Source organism: Macaca fascicularis, chromosome 7 (assembly GCF_037993035.2).
Source record: "Macaca fascicularis isolate 582-1 chromosome 7, T2T-MFA8v1.1".
Taxonomy (NCBI): Eukaryota; Metazoa; Chordata; class Mammalia; order Primates; family Cercopithecidae; genus Macaca; species Macaca fascicularis.
The window spans coordinates 33141085-33156769 of NC_088381.1; the positions used below are offsets into that span (position 1 = coordinate 33141085).

Genomic DNA, 15685 nt, shown 5'->3' on the forward strand with positions numbered 1-15685 from the left:
CGATTAAGAAGTGCAAATTTCCAGTATTTAAAGCATTTATATATTCCACTGGGAATTAAATCTCTAATTTCTAAAGGTGTTAAATTTTAAAATCAAAACAGACATGTTTCCTATAACTGATACATCTCCAAAACAGGTAACTTTTCCTGCAAGATGAATGTTCTAAAAACTGTAAATATAAATTGAAAAATTTGAGCATTACACAGATTAGTATGGAGGAGCTCAACCTGAACAAACATAAAGTGGTTCTTCTTGTAATGTGAAGAAATATAAAATTCAAAGGCAACTAGAAAATAAAAAATGTCTAATAAAAATTCAAAGAGCACTACTAAAACAGAAAAAAGAAGTTCATTTTGTCTTAAGTTAAAATAAACTGTCCTTTCTTAAGCTATGTGAAAGAAATACAACTAACTGGATCCAAGAGTCAAACTCCACAACACAAGAAAGAACAGAAGCTTTTCAACAAGAGAATCTGCCTCTATTCTTAGTAGAAAGTGTTAAAATCGCTTACCTAGAATGGCATAGAAAACACAAGATAAAAGTGTAACATTTTTATTTGCAGCATTTCAATTTTCAATAGAAATAAAAACAAGTATTTACATACCTAATATTATTTTTTAGAATTTTCAAGCAACTGAAGCATTTAAAGGTTGTATGAGTCTTCTGTTCTTCCTGGACATCTCCTTCATGTTTTCCATAATAAAAGTCATTAACTAACATGATCAATTTTCCTTTCTCTGAATCAATAGTTGTGTTTTTATTTACTGTACTTGAAAATTCTGTTTTAGCCAGTCCCAAAAAGTTATTTATCATGTCTGGACAACAATACTGAAAGAGAAAAAAAATATATAAGCCTTACTTATTCTTTAAAAAAAAATACACCAAAAGGTGATTGTGTGTTTACACCTAAGGCCAGACCATTAAAACTATGCTTGTAACATATCTAGAAAAATAGTCACCAAAAATTTGTGGTGCATATATACAGTCTAAAAATTCAAATAATAAACACCTATTATCTTAATATAAGAATTCAAAAAGATTTGAGAAACCCTAAAACCAAGACACGGCTGTAGCTCTAACAGTTTTACCCTTGCAATTTGCTTTTTTAGATGTAAATATTTAATAATAATTTGTTCCTTAACCAAAAATCATTCATCTCATGTCCATGTCAAGATGTATAGAAAGGAAATGTTTATATGCCTTGATGTATATATTTAATTATCAAGTGATATACAAAATTTCATAAAGCCTGATTGGGGAAAAATTATAATATACAAAAATTATATAATATAGAATAGTCTCCCTAATTAGAAATTTCATAAAGCCTGGTTGGGGAAAAATTATACAAAAATTACATAATATAGAATAGTCTCACTAATTAGAAATGTGGATAATCTTCTGTCCCAAATGTAAAATTATCAAATTACATTGTAATTTATAATTACATTTGTAAAATGTAATGTCTATGAACATTGTAATGTAATTTACATTTGTAAAATGTAACGTCTATGAACATTAAAGATTACCCTAAAATACCTATAAATTATGATACCCATAATAGATGATAAATTACTTGCTGTTTTTCTATTTTTTTTTTAACAGAAAAGTAGGATAGGATCAGATTTTTAAAATAAACGTATAAACTTTGTTCACAGAGTACCTTTTAAACATTTCTTATCTCTGTAGAAGAGCTGAATAATAAACCATTGATAACCAAAAATGGACAACAACGTGTAGTGAATTAGGGTGAAGGATTTAGTCATTGAGAACAGCAAAGTACCCTTTGCTTATCCAAAAAACAAATAAGCACCTTAAGAGATGAGAACCAAAGTTAGATTTTAGGTTTTATAGGAGGATAGAGTAAGCTATGGGGGGCATAGCTGAGCTATGGTACAATATCAACTGGTCATGTTTTATTCAGCTCTAGTACCTTTTAGTTTTATTAATAGATCTTCACTGCAATTCCTCATTTATCCCTTATTTTTGTGGGTTAAACATTCTGCAAATATTAAATATGTACTTTAATGCCGTATACTATAGTTTGACAAATACCAGACATCATCTATGTATCATTCTTATCTTTACTCCTCCCAGTACACAGACCATGTTCTGTTGCTTTGTTAGTGCCCTAAAAATTTAGGTGCATTTTTTTGAGCAAAGGATCCTATTTTTATAGTTAAATAGGCCTTCTCATGAGAACATCTGACATCAGTCAACATTTTCCCCTTTTCCTCCTGAGAGTCATCTAAAAACCACACAAGCAAATTCCACACATTGGTTTATCACTGAAACTAAGGGTCAGATAAAATCCACAGACTCCATAATATATGAAAGCACTATTCAAAGCAGCCAACATCAGGCAGATGGCATTTAGCTAGAAGTAAACCAGAGAAGTAAAGGGGACCCGGTGGTAACAGATCTTAAAGAGTCAGTAAAAATATACATCTTAAAGGCGAAACACATATTCTGAATCACAAGGGTATATCCTTTGTTTGCAAAAACAGGTGCAGAAGCTGAGGCGAGAAGGATGGCAGGAGAAGTACCCCAGACCTGATTCAGTACAGAGAGCAGAAAGGCAGTGCTACATAAAGAATCAGACACACAAGTCACAATGGCAGGAAGCCTTCTGCCCAGCAAAAAGCTGTTTAAACCAGCTAGCAAGCTGTGAGACTATCCTGGCAACCTATGCTTTCTCCTAAAAGAAGCTTGTATAACAACAGCTGGCCCAAGAAAATCCAAGTTGTAAACATGATAAGCACTCACATCTAAACAACAATACCATATAATAAAAGAAGGCAAATAACAGAAAAATATAAAATTCTAACAAAAACATCAGAAATATGCTGCCATGGAGCAGATGCAGATGAAAACAGTAGCCACAAATTTTAAAAACATAACGAAGCAATTGTCTCTATTTGGAAGACCACAAAGCAAGAAAAGATGCCAACACAAGACATTTAGAAGGAAAAAAAAGAGTGGCAAAATCAAGGGTGAAAGTATAGGAAAAAAAATAAAATCAGAGACATGAAGACAAATTAGGAAGGAATACAGTGGTGAGCAGACATTTCAAATAAAATAAAGGAAACATATTAGTAAGAGAAAAGTCCATTTAAAAAAAAATTCAGACATATGCCAGGGAAAGAAGATAAAATAAATTCATATTGGAGATGAATTTGTATGGAATAAATATTTAAAAATACAATTCAAATAAACTGTGCTAAATCCAAATATACAGGTTGAAAGAACAAGAAGTATGCCAGAGAGGACTCAGCCAAAATTCCCAACACCAAGTTATATCATTATAAAATTATCCGTCTTCAAAACAAAAACAATGTAGACAACCAAAAGGCTATAGACAGCCAAACAAAAAGATCAAACCACTTATAAAAGGCAAAATAATTCAGCTTGTCCCAGATTCCTCAACAGCAATATTGAATACTAGAAAACGGGAGCTACACCAACAAAATCCTGATAGTGGGATTCGATTAACTTTATATTAGATCAAACTATCTTTCCAGAATGGACTATAGTGAAATTGCTTTGAACATGAACGACCTCAAAGAAAGACATTTTCAGACTCCTCCTAAATGAAATTACTACAGAATGAACTTTAGCTAAACAGAAAACCAAATAAACCATGACAAAAACACTGATGATGAACACTGGATATATTTACTGTAGAAAAAGATCAAAACAAGTATGACACAAGGTCAAAAAAAACCACAAATGTAATGTCATGTGCCCTGACAATGGAAAAATAATACAATGAATAAAAATTGGAAGAGGATAAAAGGACAAAGAGTATGATCTCAAAAGTTCATAGATTGCCTCACATATAGTAGTAGTTCATAAAGGATTATCAGTTAGAGCCACCAAATAAAACTAATATAGGTATAGGCATTTTAACAGCAAAGGCAAACAAATGCTCAGACAATACTGACTAAAATCAAGTAGCAAAAAAGAGAAAGACAGGTGGGTTGAAAACAGGAAGTTTCATGCTACTTTAATCCTTCCTCATAGAAAAGAACAGTAGAGAACTGCTAAAGGAATAGAAGACTAGTGGAGTTATACATTAAAATTAGAAAAATAACCAGGAGAACACAACTACAACTCTCTTAGAAACCCAAGCTAACCACACATAAAGCAACCACATTGTGAAAGTCTTTTTAAAAAAAGAGAAAGAAAGGATTAATGAAAAATATTAACAGAACTAAGACCAAAAAAACTATCACTTTGGTAAATCTAAACCCACTATTAAAAGAAGAGATTTTCATATAGGATCACAAAAGAAAAGTCAACTTTGCTCAAAGCAAAAGGCACACCTAAAACAAAGTAATTCAGACAAGTTGAAAATAAAAGAATAAACAAAGAATATCGCAGGCAAATGGAAACCATACAGGGGTTGTGACTCTAACATCAAAGTAGAATTTGGGCTAAAAGGCACTAACCATTAAAACCAAGAAAAGGATACTTTTTTAAAATGCTAAAGGATACATTCACAACACAGTTTTTTAGTTTATTCTATTCTATTCTATTCTATTCTATTCTATTCTATTCTATTCTATTCTATTCTATTCTAATTTTATTTTTGAGACAGAGTCTTACTCTGTCGCCCAGGCTGGAGCGCAGTGGTGCCATCTCAGCTCACTGCAACCTCTGCCTCCCAGGTTCAAGCCATTCTCCCACCTCAGTCTCCCAAGTAGCTGGGACTACAGGCGCGTGTCAACATGGCTGGCTAATTTTTTGTATTTTTAATAGAGATGGGGTTTCACCATGTTGGCCAGGCTGGTCTCAAACTCCTGACCTCAGGTGATCTGCCAGCCTCGGGGCCTCCTAAAGTGCTGGGATTACAGGTGTGAGCCATGACTCCTGGCCTCACAATACAGTTATAAAAGCTAGATTCTTCTATATCATAAACAACAGCAACAACTTTGAAACAAAATTGCAATGTATGAAAGAAAATACTGGTAGTGAAAGATGTGGATTGAAACGTGGTGTTTGTCAATCCAGGACAGACCAAGTGGACTAAATGGAAGCAAAGACACAGAAATATAAATATAATTAATAAGCTATATTTGGCTGATAAATATCAAATTCCATACCCCAAAGGAAAAATAATATACCTATTTTCAAGCTTCCATGTAATATTGAATACCCCCTATACTTTACAAAAAAAAGTATTTGTGAAAGCTTGGGCTTTACCATTAAAGAAACTGAGTTTTGAAAGCTAGTTATGCCAGTTAATTGGTTATACGACAATGAAAAAAAAACTCAAAGAATTTTCTAAGGATTAATGAAATAATGTATTTAAAGCTTAGTACTGTGTCTGACACATGCTCTCAGATAAATACATTTTTATTATTGTAGAATATTTGATATTTTAAATATTTTTCCATTGAAAGAAAACATTATTTACATGCTAGTGTGCAAAAAATCATTCACAAATAATCTAAAAATCATTCTTTTCAAAATGAAAGTTATTATAACATTAAAACTTTAGTTGATACATAAAAATATATAAACTAGAAAGTAAAAAGTTCCCACAGATTCAAACTTTCCCTTCCCAGATTTGGAGACCATTCTTTCAAGATTTCCTTATGATACAAACACATACACTGTTCATATTATCTTCAACTTAGTTCAGTTGTAAGAAATACAATTTCTTAGAATGATAGAGATACTTTCCTTATTTAAAATGTAATATTGTTCTATTATATTAATATGAAAATTCTATGAAGTTCTGGTTGTTTCTACTATACGTAATTACAACCATGAAGTAACACATAAAAGCCACATTTTGGAGAATGTTGCCATTCTCTCCAGGTGCAGAGGTATATATAACATGCTACAATTTCTGTACAAAATAGAAAATAAGAACATTCAGGTTTACTTGTACGTCTAGAAAGAAAACCATAGAGGATTCAAAAGAAACTAATAAAAAATTATTTTTTTTGAGTCATACTAGGAACCAGGTAAAAAAGACACAGAGGTAAGATTCTTCACATGTGTATCTCTGTAGGCTTTTTAGTTTTGAATCATGTGACTGTATTGCTACCTACTTAAAAAATTAAAGAGATAAAGAGCATAGTCTTTTTTTTCTTCATTTATAATGCAAAACAAAAAAAACATCAGAAATCTCACCAAAACATTACACAGAAGAGGAAAATTGAAAGTACTTCTACAGGATAATTCTCCTATAAGACCAAAGCATAATGTGCAGTTATCCAGGGCTATACTCTGAGAGTAAGGACAGACCAAATATGATTGTGTACATGAATAAGATGACTGTATTTATAATTTTTTAAGTTCCCTTTTTTCTACTTTTTTTGTAAAATGCTCAATTTCAATAAAAATGTGTCAATCTCTGAAACAGCAGAAACTTTTCCTAAGTTACTTCTCTGCCGTTGCACCCCTCTCCTTCTTTCTTTTCCTTATATAATCTACATTGCCTTTTTTCTGATCTCTTTTCTCCCTTCTTGTCATTTATACTGGGCACTCAAGGGGAGTACAGACCATCTCTACACAAACACAGGATACTATAGTATCTACTAAAATACTTTTAAGTGTTACCTAAATCTCATACTTCATTAGTACTTTGGACATTTCTTAAAACCTAAATTCAAGGGCTTCCTGTACCAATAAAAAGCTCAAATTAATTTATACAATTATATGAACTATATTCTGGACTGACTTAAAACAATTATTTCATATGAAATGCTCCAACATTTGGAGTTTATACCTGAATATTAAAAATTAAAATATAAAACTCAGATTTTCATTCTGACATGTACATGTTAACATGGACACAAAAATAAGGTAACAGAATTTTTAAGTTATATGCAAAAGTAAACATGTAATAAAATGCCTGTTTTATAAGAAGTTTGAAGAATATGACCAGATAAATAAAATAATCTGATTAATACGTTATCTTTATTTAAAATTAAAATACAATAAGCATACATTATAATATATACAAATTTAAGTTTTAAAATTTGAGGATTTAGAAGGAATTTGAGAATCTATATAATCATTACGAATGTAAATTGTTACTTAAATGGATATACCAGTAAGATTATTTCTGGACAAATCATTAATTACTATAATCATCAGTATTTTTAGAAACGTGCAAACTTTTTACAAATTAAATTTTGAAAGAGTTTCACCTTCATGTGATTTTTCAAAGGATCCAAAAGATTGAAATGAATGTTGCACTTTGGACAGGCTCTTGGAAAAGGTGTTCCATTTTTAGATTGATTTGATGAGGTATTTGCACCTAAAATAAATTCAGAACTTTTATGACTCAAAATTCATCATTTTTTAACCTTAAATAACCACTAATAATACTTTTTAAATTTATAGCCACTTCTAAAATGTATGTATAAATACTATAACTTCTTTTTACAAACCAGATTTCATATTTACCTTTTGCTAGCATAGCCTGGGAAGATGTCACTGAAGGGGATTTAACTGAAGGTAATACAGTTGAGGAATTTGCTCCAGAAACACTTTCACTGGGCTTAGGCTTCTTTGGATTAGCATTATTTACTTCAGAAGTAGAAGGACGTTTTGATAAAAATGAACTTTCATTCATACCTACAATAATTTAAACAGTGAGAAATATATTTTTAAAAATTAGAATATTACTTACATATGAGTAAAAATACTTTGGAGCTAAATTAAAGGTAATATAATTGAATTATCATATCATGACAATAATGATAAAACTTGATATGATCCAAACTCAAGGGTGTAAAGAAATTGCACATATATTTTCATGGACTACATACATTTAAATAATTTAAAAAAGAATCCCTCTATGAAAGAAAATTCTAAATATGACTTCAAATAAAAAAATATATAAAGAGCTATCATAAAGGAAGCCAGACCAATACTCCAAGCCAAAAAAAAAGTATACTACGAATAAGTTCTGATAAATGAATTATCTTTAGATGCTTAAGTGCATTGAGTACATTAGAGTTTGTAAAAAAAAAAAAAACAAAAAACCAACAATTACCTGTTTCAAAAATTTAGAGATGCTCTTAAGATGCCTTTTTTTATTTAACAACTTAAAATGTCTAATGGAAACTTAGTTCTTTCCTACCTAACAAACTGAAGAGTGGTAAGAGTGGTCTACTCATGGCTTTGAGTGGTATTACTCATTTATCGCTATGTACAAGGTGGAAACAACTAATCTTGAATGATAATACTTCATTCATTTATAGGAAAGGACACATCATGGAAGTAGTAAGTATAATGATTTTCACACTATGTTCCCCAGAAATTAATGGGTTTGTTTTAGAGAATATATTGAGCATGTCTAACAGAGAAACTCTTTTTTGTTTTATTTATTTAAATTTTGTTTATATAAGGATTTCTTTCCTAAAAACACTTTCCCATTTGAAAACCAATTTGTTAAGACTAAACAATTTTAGTTTTATTTAATGCATTCGCAAGAGAAATGAGGATATCCAGGCTATAATAAGGCTCAGAAAAGTCTTATTTTGAAAATAACACACAACTGTACTTTGTAAAAGAGATTCTAAAACTGTACATCATATTTTAGTCCTCCCAACTATACATTAAAAGTAGAAATGGTAAGGTAACTATATTTGAAATATTTCAGGTTTTTAAGTCAGACAAGATAAGTTCAAATCCACACCTTGTCACTCTCTAGTTACGTATTCTTAGCTTAATTTCTCTAAGCTTCAGTTTCCTTTTTTATAAAATAAGTTATAATACCCTATTTTACAGAGCTGCTTTAAGGACCAAATAAGATAATGTACTTAAAGCACCCAACAAAACATTTGGTACACAGAAAGCACTCAGTAATAAATTACAGCTATTATTACTAACAAAATATTTTATATTTAACTTACCTTAAAGGGGAAAAATATAATAGATTCACTTGTCAGCTTTTTAATAAGGGCAAACATTACAGCAAATTAAGAGTACTACACTACTTGGCTTCTCTGTTTCATCCTTTTCAGATAACATAAAAATGATTTTTTTCCATCTTCAAAATACTCGATTACTGATAGATATACTGTAGGTACATGGGAAAGATTCTGTATAATCACATTCACATTCTTGTGAGATGTTTAAGTTACCTGAAAAACCAACGAATGCTGGAATTCTGAATTAAGCATCTGATTATACAGCAGGCTAGACAGTAGAAACAGACTGCTTTAAGAATTTTTAAAACAAGAAATCTCAAGATTAAATAAAATCACTCTGTATTTATTTTAAATTTTGATGCTTTAACTTATTTCTCTGTTGTGTTTGGCTTATGCTGCTCCCTACCCGCAACAGCTCTCTCTCTGCTGGTAAAAATCGTATTCTCATTCAAGATTTAGCTCAAATCCAGTCTTCTCCAAACCCCCATAATCTCCCTAGATGGTAGTCTGTTAATCATGTTACTGAACATGTGGCACATACCATTCATAATTATCATTCAGAATAACTGGGTTGTCAAGTCTTTTAAAGCTTATAATGTATTCTCACATTTCACTTGGATTTGGGCATTAAAAAATCCCTAAGTAGAGCAAGAATTAAAATTACATGTCCAAATGAATGGTTCCAGATGTGAAGAATGAATGCATTCTGCAAGAAAAATTAAAATCTCCCTTTTAACAATTTGTGAAAACCAAAGTGGTTAGGTAACTTAACAGAGACTACAAAAATCTTAAGAATAGAGGATCAAATCATCCTACTTACTGCTCAGGCTAAAGTCCCACTCGCTGAAGTAGAACACTTACAGGAAGAATAGGAGTCATTATTTCTCTTTATTCTCAAGAAGTTTCAAGAATTTAGACTTTTTCTATGAATAAAGTCTATATGCTTTATGAAACCAGACTTTAAGACAACTTTTTTTCTCCCTGTTTCTTTTGGTTCTTAGCTATTTCACAAACCAGATTGTTACTAAATATGTAAGTGACACCCAGAGAGGTGAATATCAAATCAAGGATTATCAAAATGGAAAAGGAGTTTAAGTTTATAACACATTTAGTATTACCATTAAAAAGAAACTAGGAGAGGGTTTGGTAAATTCTCTGCACTGATTTGTTAGTAAATCTAAAAATTCCAAAAAATCATGTATACGTCTGTTTAGTCACATATTTGAATAGATACAAATCGCGAATATACAAAGAATAACCGCCTTGATTATAGGGAATTTTCAATTAGATAAAATTCTTTTATAGTACACTAATTTATTTTAGATTAATGAAGAACTTTGTTATAGTATACAATCAAATAACTTTCAATGTTCCTCAACAGGGAAAGTTCATTAATCCTTCAACGTACATTAATGAGTACTTACTATGTGCAAATCACTATTTATTTACTGTTGGCAGTTTATAATAGCACTTTATAATCATATTGAACTATCACTCTGAAATAATTAGAACAGAAAGATACTAATTAGGAAATCAACTATAACCATATATTTTTCACACTAGTGTCCATAGAAACTAATTAATACTTTTTTAAACGGAGTATTTAGGCTACCTGAGAAGTTCTCTAACTCACAGATTATTTTAGTGTATCTCAGCTATGGTTAGCTCCAAGTGAGAATGAGTTCAAAGTTGGTTACTTATTTAATAGGAAGAAATAAAATATTCTGTCATTAAATAGGATTTTACAGAAAATTACCCAAGAAAGGTATTCAAGAACTGCTAGTGATGTTCCACCTTACAATATATGAAAAACTTCACACAAGGGTAGGGGCTTCAAAACAGAAAGTCAATCTCATATGTATATTTATCAAGTTTCTTTTTATAATCTTTATGAAAAAAATACTAAAACCAACCTGCCATAGAAAGTGTTGGTCCCCCTTGGTAATGTGATAATCCTGTATCCTGGGTCAAGTCAAATAGTAACTCTGATGACTTATTAGACACAATTCGTGATGAGTTTGTTATATAACCCTGTTAAATAGTTCAAAGGAAAAATAATACGTTTATTCAACAGTTATAATTATTTCAATATAATTATATATTATGTAATTTTACATAATTATGTAAGAATTTTATTTCATAGACATTTACAAAAGTAAACTTAATTGTATGCCCAATATTCTAAGGAAATCCTTTGATGACTCAATTATTAATAAGTTAAAAACACAAAGATAACTGCTACTTTGCCAAAATTATCATCTACTGAAACTGAAAGCAAGCTATTACTTAGAGCTGGTTTACTGCTGACTAGAAAACTAAAATGGGGGGCGTATTCTTAGTTCAACTTCTTCAAGGTAAAAGAAACATAAATCAACTTATATATCAATAAGATTGATACACTTTAGATGACTTCTAAAGATGCAGTATCCTCATTAAAGGGCAAATAATAGAACTTAGCAAAATCTTTGGGCATAAGCAAGGAGAAAACTAAAAACCATATTTACATGACCGAAGAAATTAAAAGCTTCTATGCCTCTAAAAACCTCACAACTGAGATATCAGGGCAAACAAACAGAATCAATCTGCAGTATTATGCATCAGTGTTAAGGATGGATATATCACATAATATGAATTTTGAAATCATCTTTATTGGAGAAATGTATAAGCTACACATCAGAAGGAGAAAAAATGGGCCCCACACCCTTTCCATCATCCCATAGAAAGCCATGCTAGGCCAGGAATCTTCCGTCTCATCAGGCAAATATGAAAGCAAACCGGTCAGTAGAGTGAACAAATAAGAATGCCAGGCAGACACGGTTTAGAACAGAAGTTGTTTATAGGAATAATTGGGGCCAGCTGTCCTGCCCCTGGAGGCCTTGGGACTCAAAGGAAGTTTTAGCCCTTCCATCAGGAGAAAGGGTGGTCCAAACTAAAAGGAAGATCTTAAGAAGAGAGGAGTGAAAAGTATGAGATGCATGATAATGTGGTCAAGTATAAAGCAGTATAAAGTTATAACATATATGAGCATACATATATAGTGTACATAATTATGAAAAATATGGTCAATATAATTTAGGGACATACACTCCAATATTATTATACATTAAATATAATGATACATACACACACACACACACACACACACACACACAAATTTACTCCAGTACTATTAATACATTTAAAAGATACTCATTGTGGACAGTAAGCTCTCAGAGTGACTTTTGGACCATTCTACATGTCATAATATATAACAAGCAAAAGTTTCAAGATTAACAATGATTAAAAATTAAAGCAAAAAGACTATCACTTTAGGAGAAATATGGGCAAAGGCCATAAACTGAGAGAATTCAGATATCAAATACTAATGAACAACACATACGAAATACCTTTTTTCCAAATTGCTAGCCAAAGAAATGCAAATAAAAACAATAGCAATATTTAACTAATGAATTGGCATGTTACCATAATATCTACTACAAAATAAATTAATTAGCCACTACTCTTAAAAGTGTCAAGGCTATGGAAGACAAAGAAAGAATGAATAACTAGAAAATATAAGGAGATTAAAAAGAAATAACTGCAAGGTGGGATCCTGAACAGGATACTGGGCAGGAAAAAAAACATTAATGGGAAAACTGATGAAATTCCAGGAAGGTCTATAGTTGGGTTAATGTTAATTACCCAGTTGTGATGTTAACATAAAGGGAAACTGGGTAAGAGGTATATGGGAACTGTTTGTACTATTTTTTCTCTGTCTAATATTAGTTTGAATTAAAAAGTAGTAACATTCATTATTGGCAAAGTAGAGCTTATATTTTAGCATAATTTTTCTGCATAAAAGCTTTCGCAGTAGCTATTGAAGGCTTTAAAATGTTCACTTCCTTTGTGTGTGTGTGAAACAGAGTTTCACTTTTGTTGCCCCGGCTGGAGTGCAATGGACTGATCTCCACTCGCTGCAACCTCTGCCTCCTGAGTTCAAGTGATTCTCCTGTCTCAGCCTCCTGAGTAGCTGGGACTACAGGCGCATGCCACCACACCTGGCTAATTTTCGTATTTTTAGTAGAGACGGGGTTTCATCATATTGGTCAGGCTGGTCTTGAACTTCTGACCTCAGTGATCCACCTGCCTTGGCCTCCCAAAGTGCTGGGATTACAGGTGTGAGCCACTGTGCCCAGCCAGTTTACCCTCTTTTATCTAATTATTCCATTTTTAAGAATTTATGGTAATGAAATAAAAATGTTTAAGGGAAAATTAGTTATAACAGCAAAGCAATTATAACCTGTATGTCTAACAATGGAGAAATGATTAAACTGATAAACTATTGTGCAAAAATTAACTTTTTTGTGTGTGTGACGGAGTCTCACTCTGTCGCCAGGCTGGAGTGCAGTGGCGTGATCTCGGCTCACTGCAACCTCCACCTCCTGGGTTCAAGCAATTCTCCTGCCTCAGTCTCCCAAGTAGCTGGGACTACAGGCACACACCACCATGCCCAGCTAATTTTTGTATTTTTAGTAGAGACAGGGTTTCACCATGTTGGCCAAGATGGTCTTCATCTCTTGACCTTGTGATCTGCCCACCTCAGCCTCCCAAAGTGCTGGGATTACAGGTGTGAGGCACCGCATCCGGCCAAATTAACATTTTTTTAGGAAATGTTCCAAGTAGAATGTTCAGTGAAAAAACAGAAATATGTATTTGCATATACTATAGGGTCCTGATATACTCTTTTCACTGTTCTAAACTCTGTCCCCAAATACATATTATTTCATAAGAGAAACATAAATGTTTTATTATAAATTAAGGAATATTTAAGTTTGAAGAATTTTGCTTTGTTACTAACTTTTCTATTGACACGGGTTTGTTAAGAAGTTATGGAAACAAGCTATTGATGTAACTCAAACTAATCCTAGAATTCGAGGCCTAATAGGCAGATGTAGGCATTTGGGCCTCAACATGTGGTATTTTTTTTTAAATCAATTATGCCCTATGATTTAACAGTAATAAAACATACACTTCAAAGTAAACATTTTCTCCAAATATTTGTGAAAAAATGGGAAAGTTACTTCTGAGTTTCAAGTTATTCACCTTTCAAACTGAAATAATCACAATTGTTTTAAATGTACTTGCTCTTCATGGTACATGTATCATATTAAGCAGCTATCACAACAATACTAATAAAGACCTAATATTATTCCCCATTTTATAAATAGGTAAACTAAGGTTAGGTGTGGTCTAATAAGGCTCCCAGTACAGCCCCACTTGTTGCTGATGGAGCTGGAAATAGAATCCAGGTCTGACTGATTACAAAGCCCAAGCACTTAAGCTATATCACATTGACTTTCTAGGTAATAATAATATATCCCATCCCTGCCAACCTGAAAGCGATGTTCAGATACGACATTCCATGAAAAAGTAAAAACACACACACAAAATATGACATAAAAAATTACTAATTATAATTTATTAAAATAACTTCCAAAATTCAGAGAAAAGTCCCTTAAACAGGATTCTCAATTCATTCCAGAATACTCCACTGTCATTCTTAACTTTAACTGCACAGTAGAATCACACTTGAAGAGTTTTTAAGAAGCTATCATTTCTGGGTTCCACCCAGACCAACTGGCAAAACCTCTCATTTTTAAAAAGAACCCACATATAGGAACCATCAACTGAGGTGCTTTCATTTAAAAACTATGCCCAAAACATTCTGAGTCAGAAAAGAATCTAATTCCTAATTCCTTTACCAAATGTACAAACTCTTGCTTTTATTTTTTTTTCCCCTCCCTCGGTCAAATGTTGGAAAGATTTTTACCTAACAAACTATTAAACAATGTTTTCTTTTTCTATTTTTTTTCCCTCAAATGCCAAATAGCTTATAAGAAGCATGAAAGAAACCACTGAGTTAATTTGATTCCAACTAATAGCAAAGAATTTTTACATTCTGGGTAGCCTTCCAGCTACCTTCAGGAATACCTTTTTTTTCCTTTCCTTTTCTTTTCTTTTCTTTTTTTTTTTTTTTTTTTGAGATGGAGTCTCACTCTGTCACCCAGGCTGGAGTGCAGTGGCATGATCTCAGCTCACTGCAACCTCTGCCTCCCAGGTTCAAGTGATTCTCCTGCGTCAGTCTCCCAAGTAGCTGGGATTACAGGCACCCACCACCACGCCCAGCTAACTTCTGTATTTTTAGTAGAGACATAAGAGTTTTGCCCTGTTGTCCAGGCTGGTCTTGAACACCTGACCTCAGGTGATCCGCCCATCTTGGCCTCCCAAAGTGCTGGGACTACAGGCATGAGCCACTGCGCCCAGCCACCTATTACATTTTTTAAAACATTAGAAATAGCCTGTGGAACCTTGGATGATTCAAGACAGAGACTCAGCAGTCTCCCTTGTTCTTATTATTTAAAGAATATACATTTTTAGGAAAATTCACTACTATTTTTCTGAGACAGTGGTGCCCTAACTCTTTGGCTTCAGAACCATTTTATGCACTTTAAAATTGTTGAACCCAAAAAGATTTTGTTTACATTGGTTATGTCTATCAGTATTTTCCATATTAGAAATTAAAACAGAGAATATTTTATAACATTTATTTATTCATTTTAAAATAACAAACTCATTACAGATTAACATAAATAACATTTTAATGAAAATTGACTTGCAAACACAAAAAAAAGCTAGTGAAAAGTGGCATTGTTTCACATCTTTGCAAAGCTCTTAACTATCTAGCTTAATCAAAAATTGTTTTAGCCTCTTATCTGCTTCTGCCTTCAATCTACTAGGACATGTTGTTTTGG

General features: G+C 32.2%; 1 protein-coding gene across 24 annotated transcripts in view; it reads right to left on the reverse strand.

Moving 5' to 3' along the window:
• Positions 1-15685, reverse strand: part of ZNF280D (zinc finger protein 280D) — a 97678-nt gene that overhangs the window by 51101 nt on the left and 30892 nt on the right. For all 24 annotated transcript variants that reach the window (XR_012414992.1, XR_012414991.1, XR_012414993.1 and 21 more), the window contains 4 exons: positions 10808-10925; positions 7423-7593; positions 7164-7273; positions 605-828 (listed from right to left, as the gene is read on the reverse strand). Coding sequence is in view for 18 of the 24 variants with exons in the window: in XM_045395504.2 (XP_045251439.2) it covers positions 605-828; positions 7164-7273; positions 7423-7593; positions 10808-10925 (623 nt within the window). In the remaining 6 variants the exon portion in view is untranslated. The remainder of the gene's footprint in view (positions 1-604; positions 829-7163; positions 7274-7422; positions 7594-10807; positions 10926-15685) is intronic.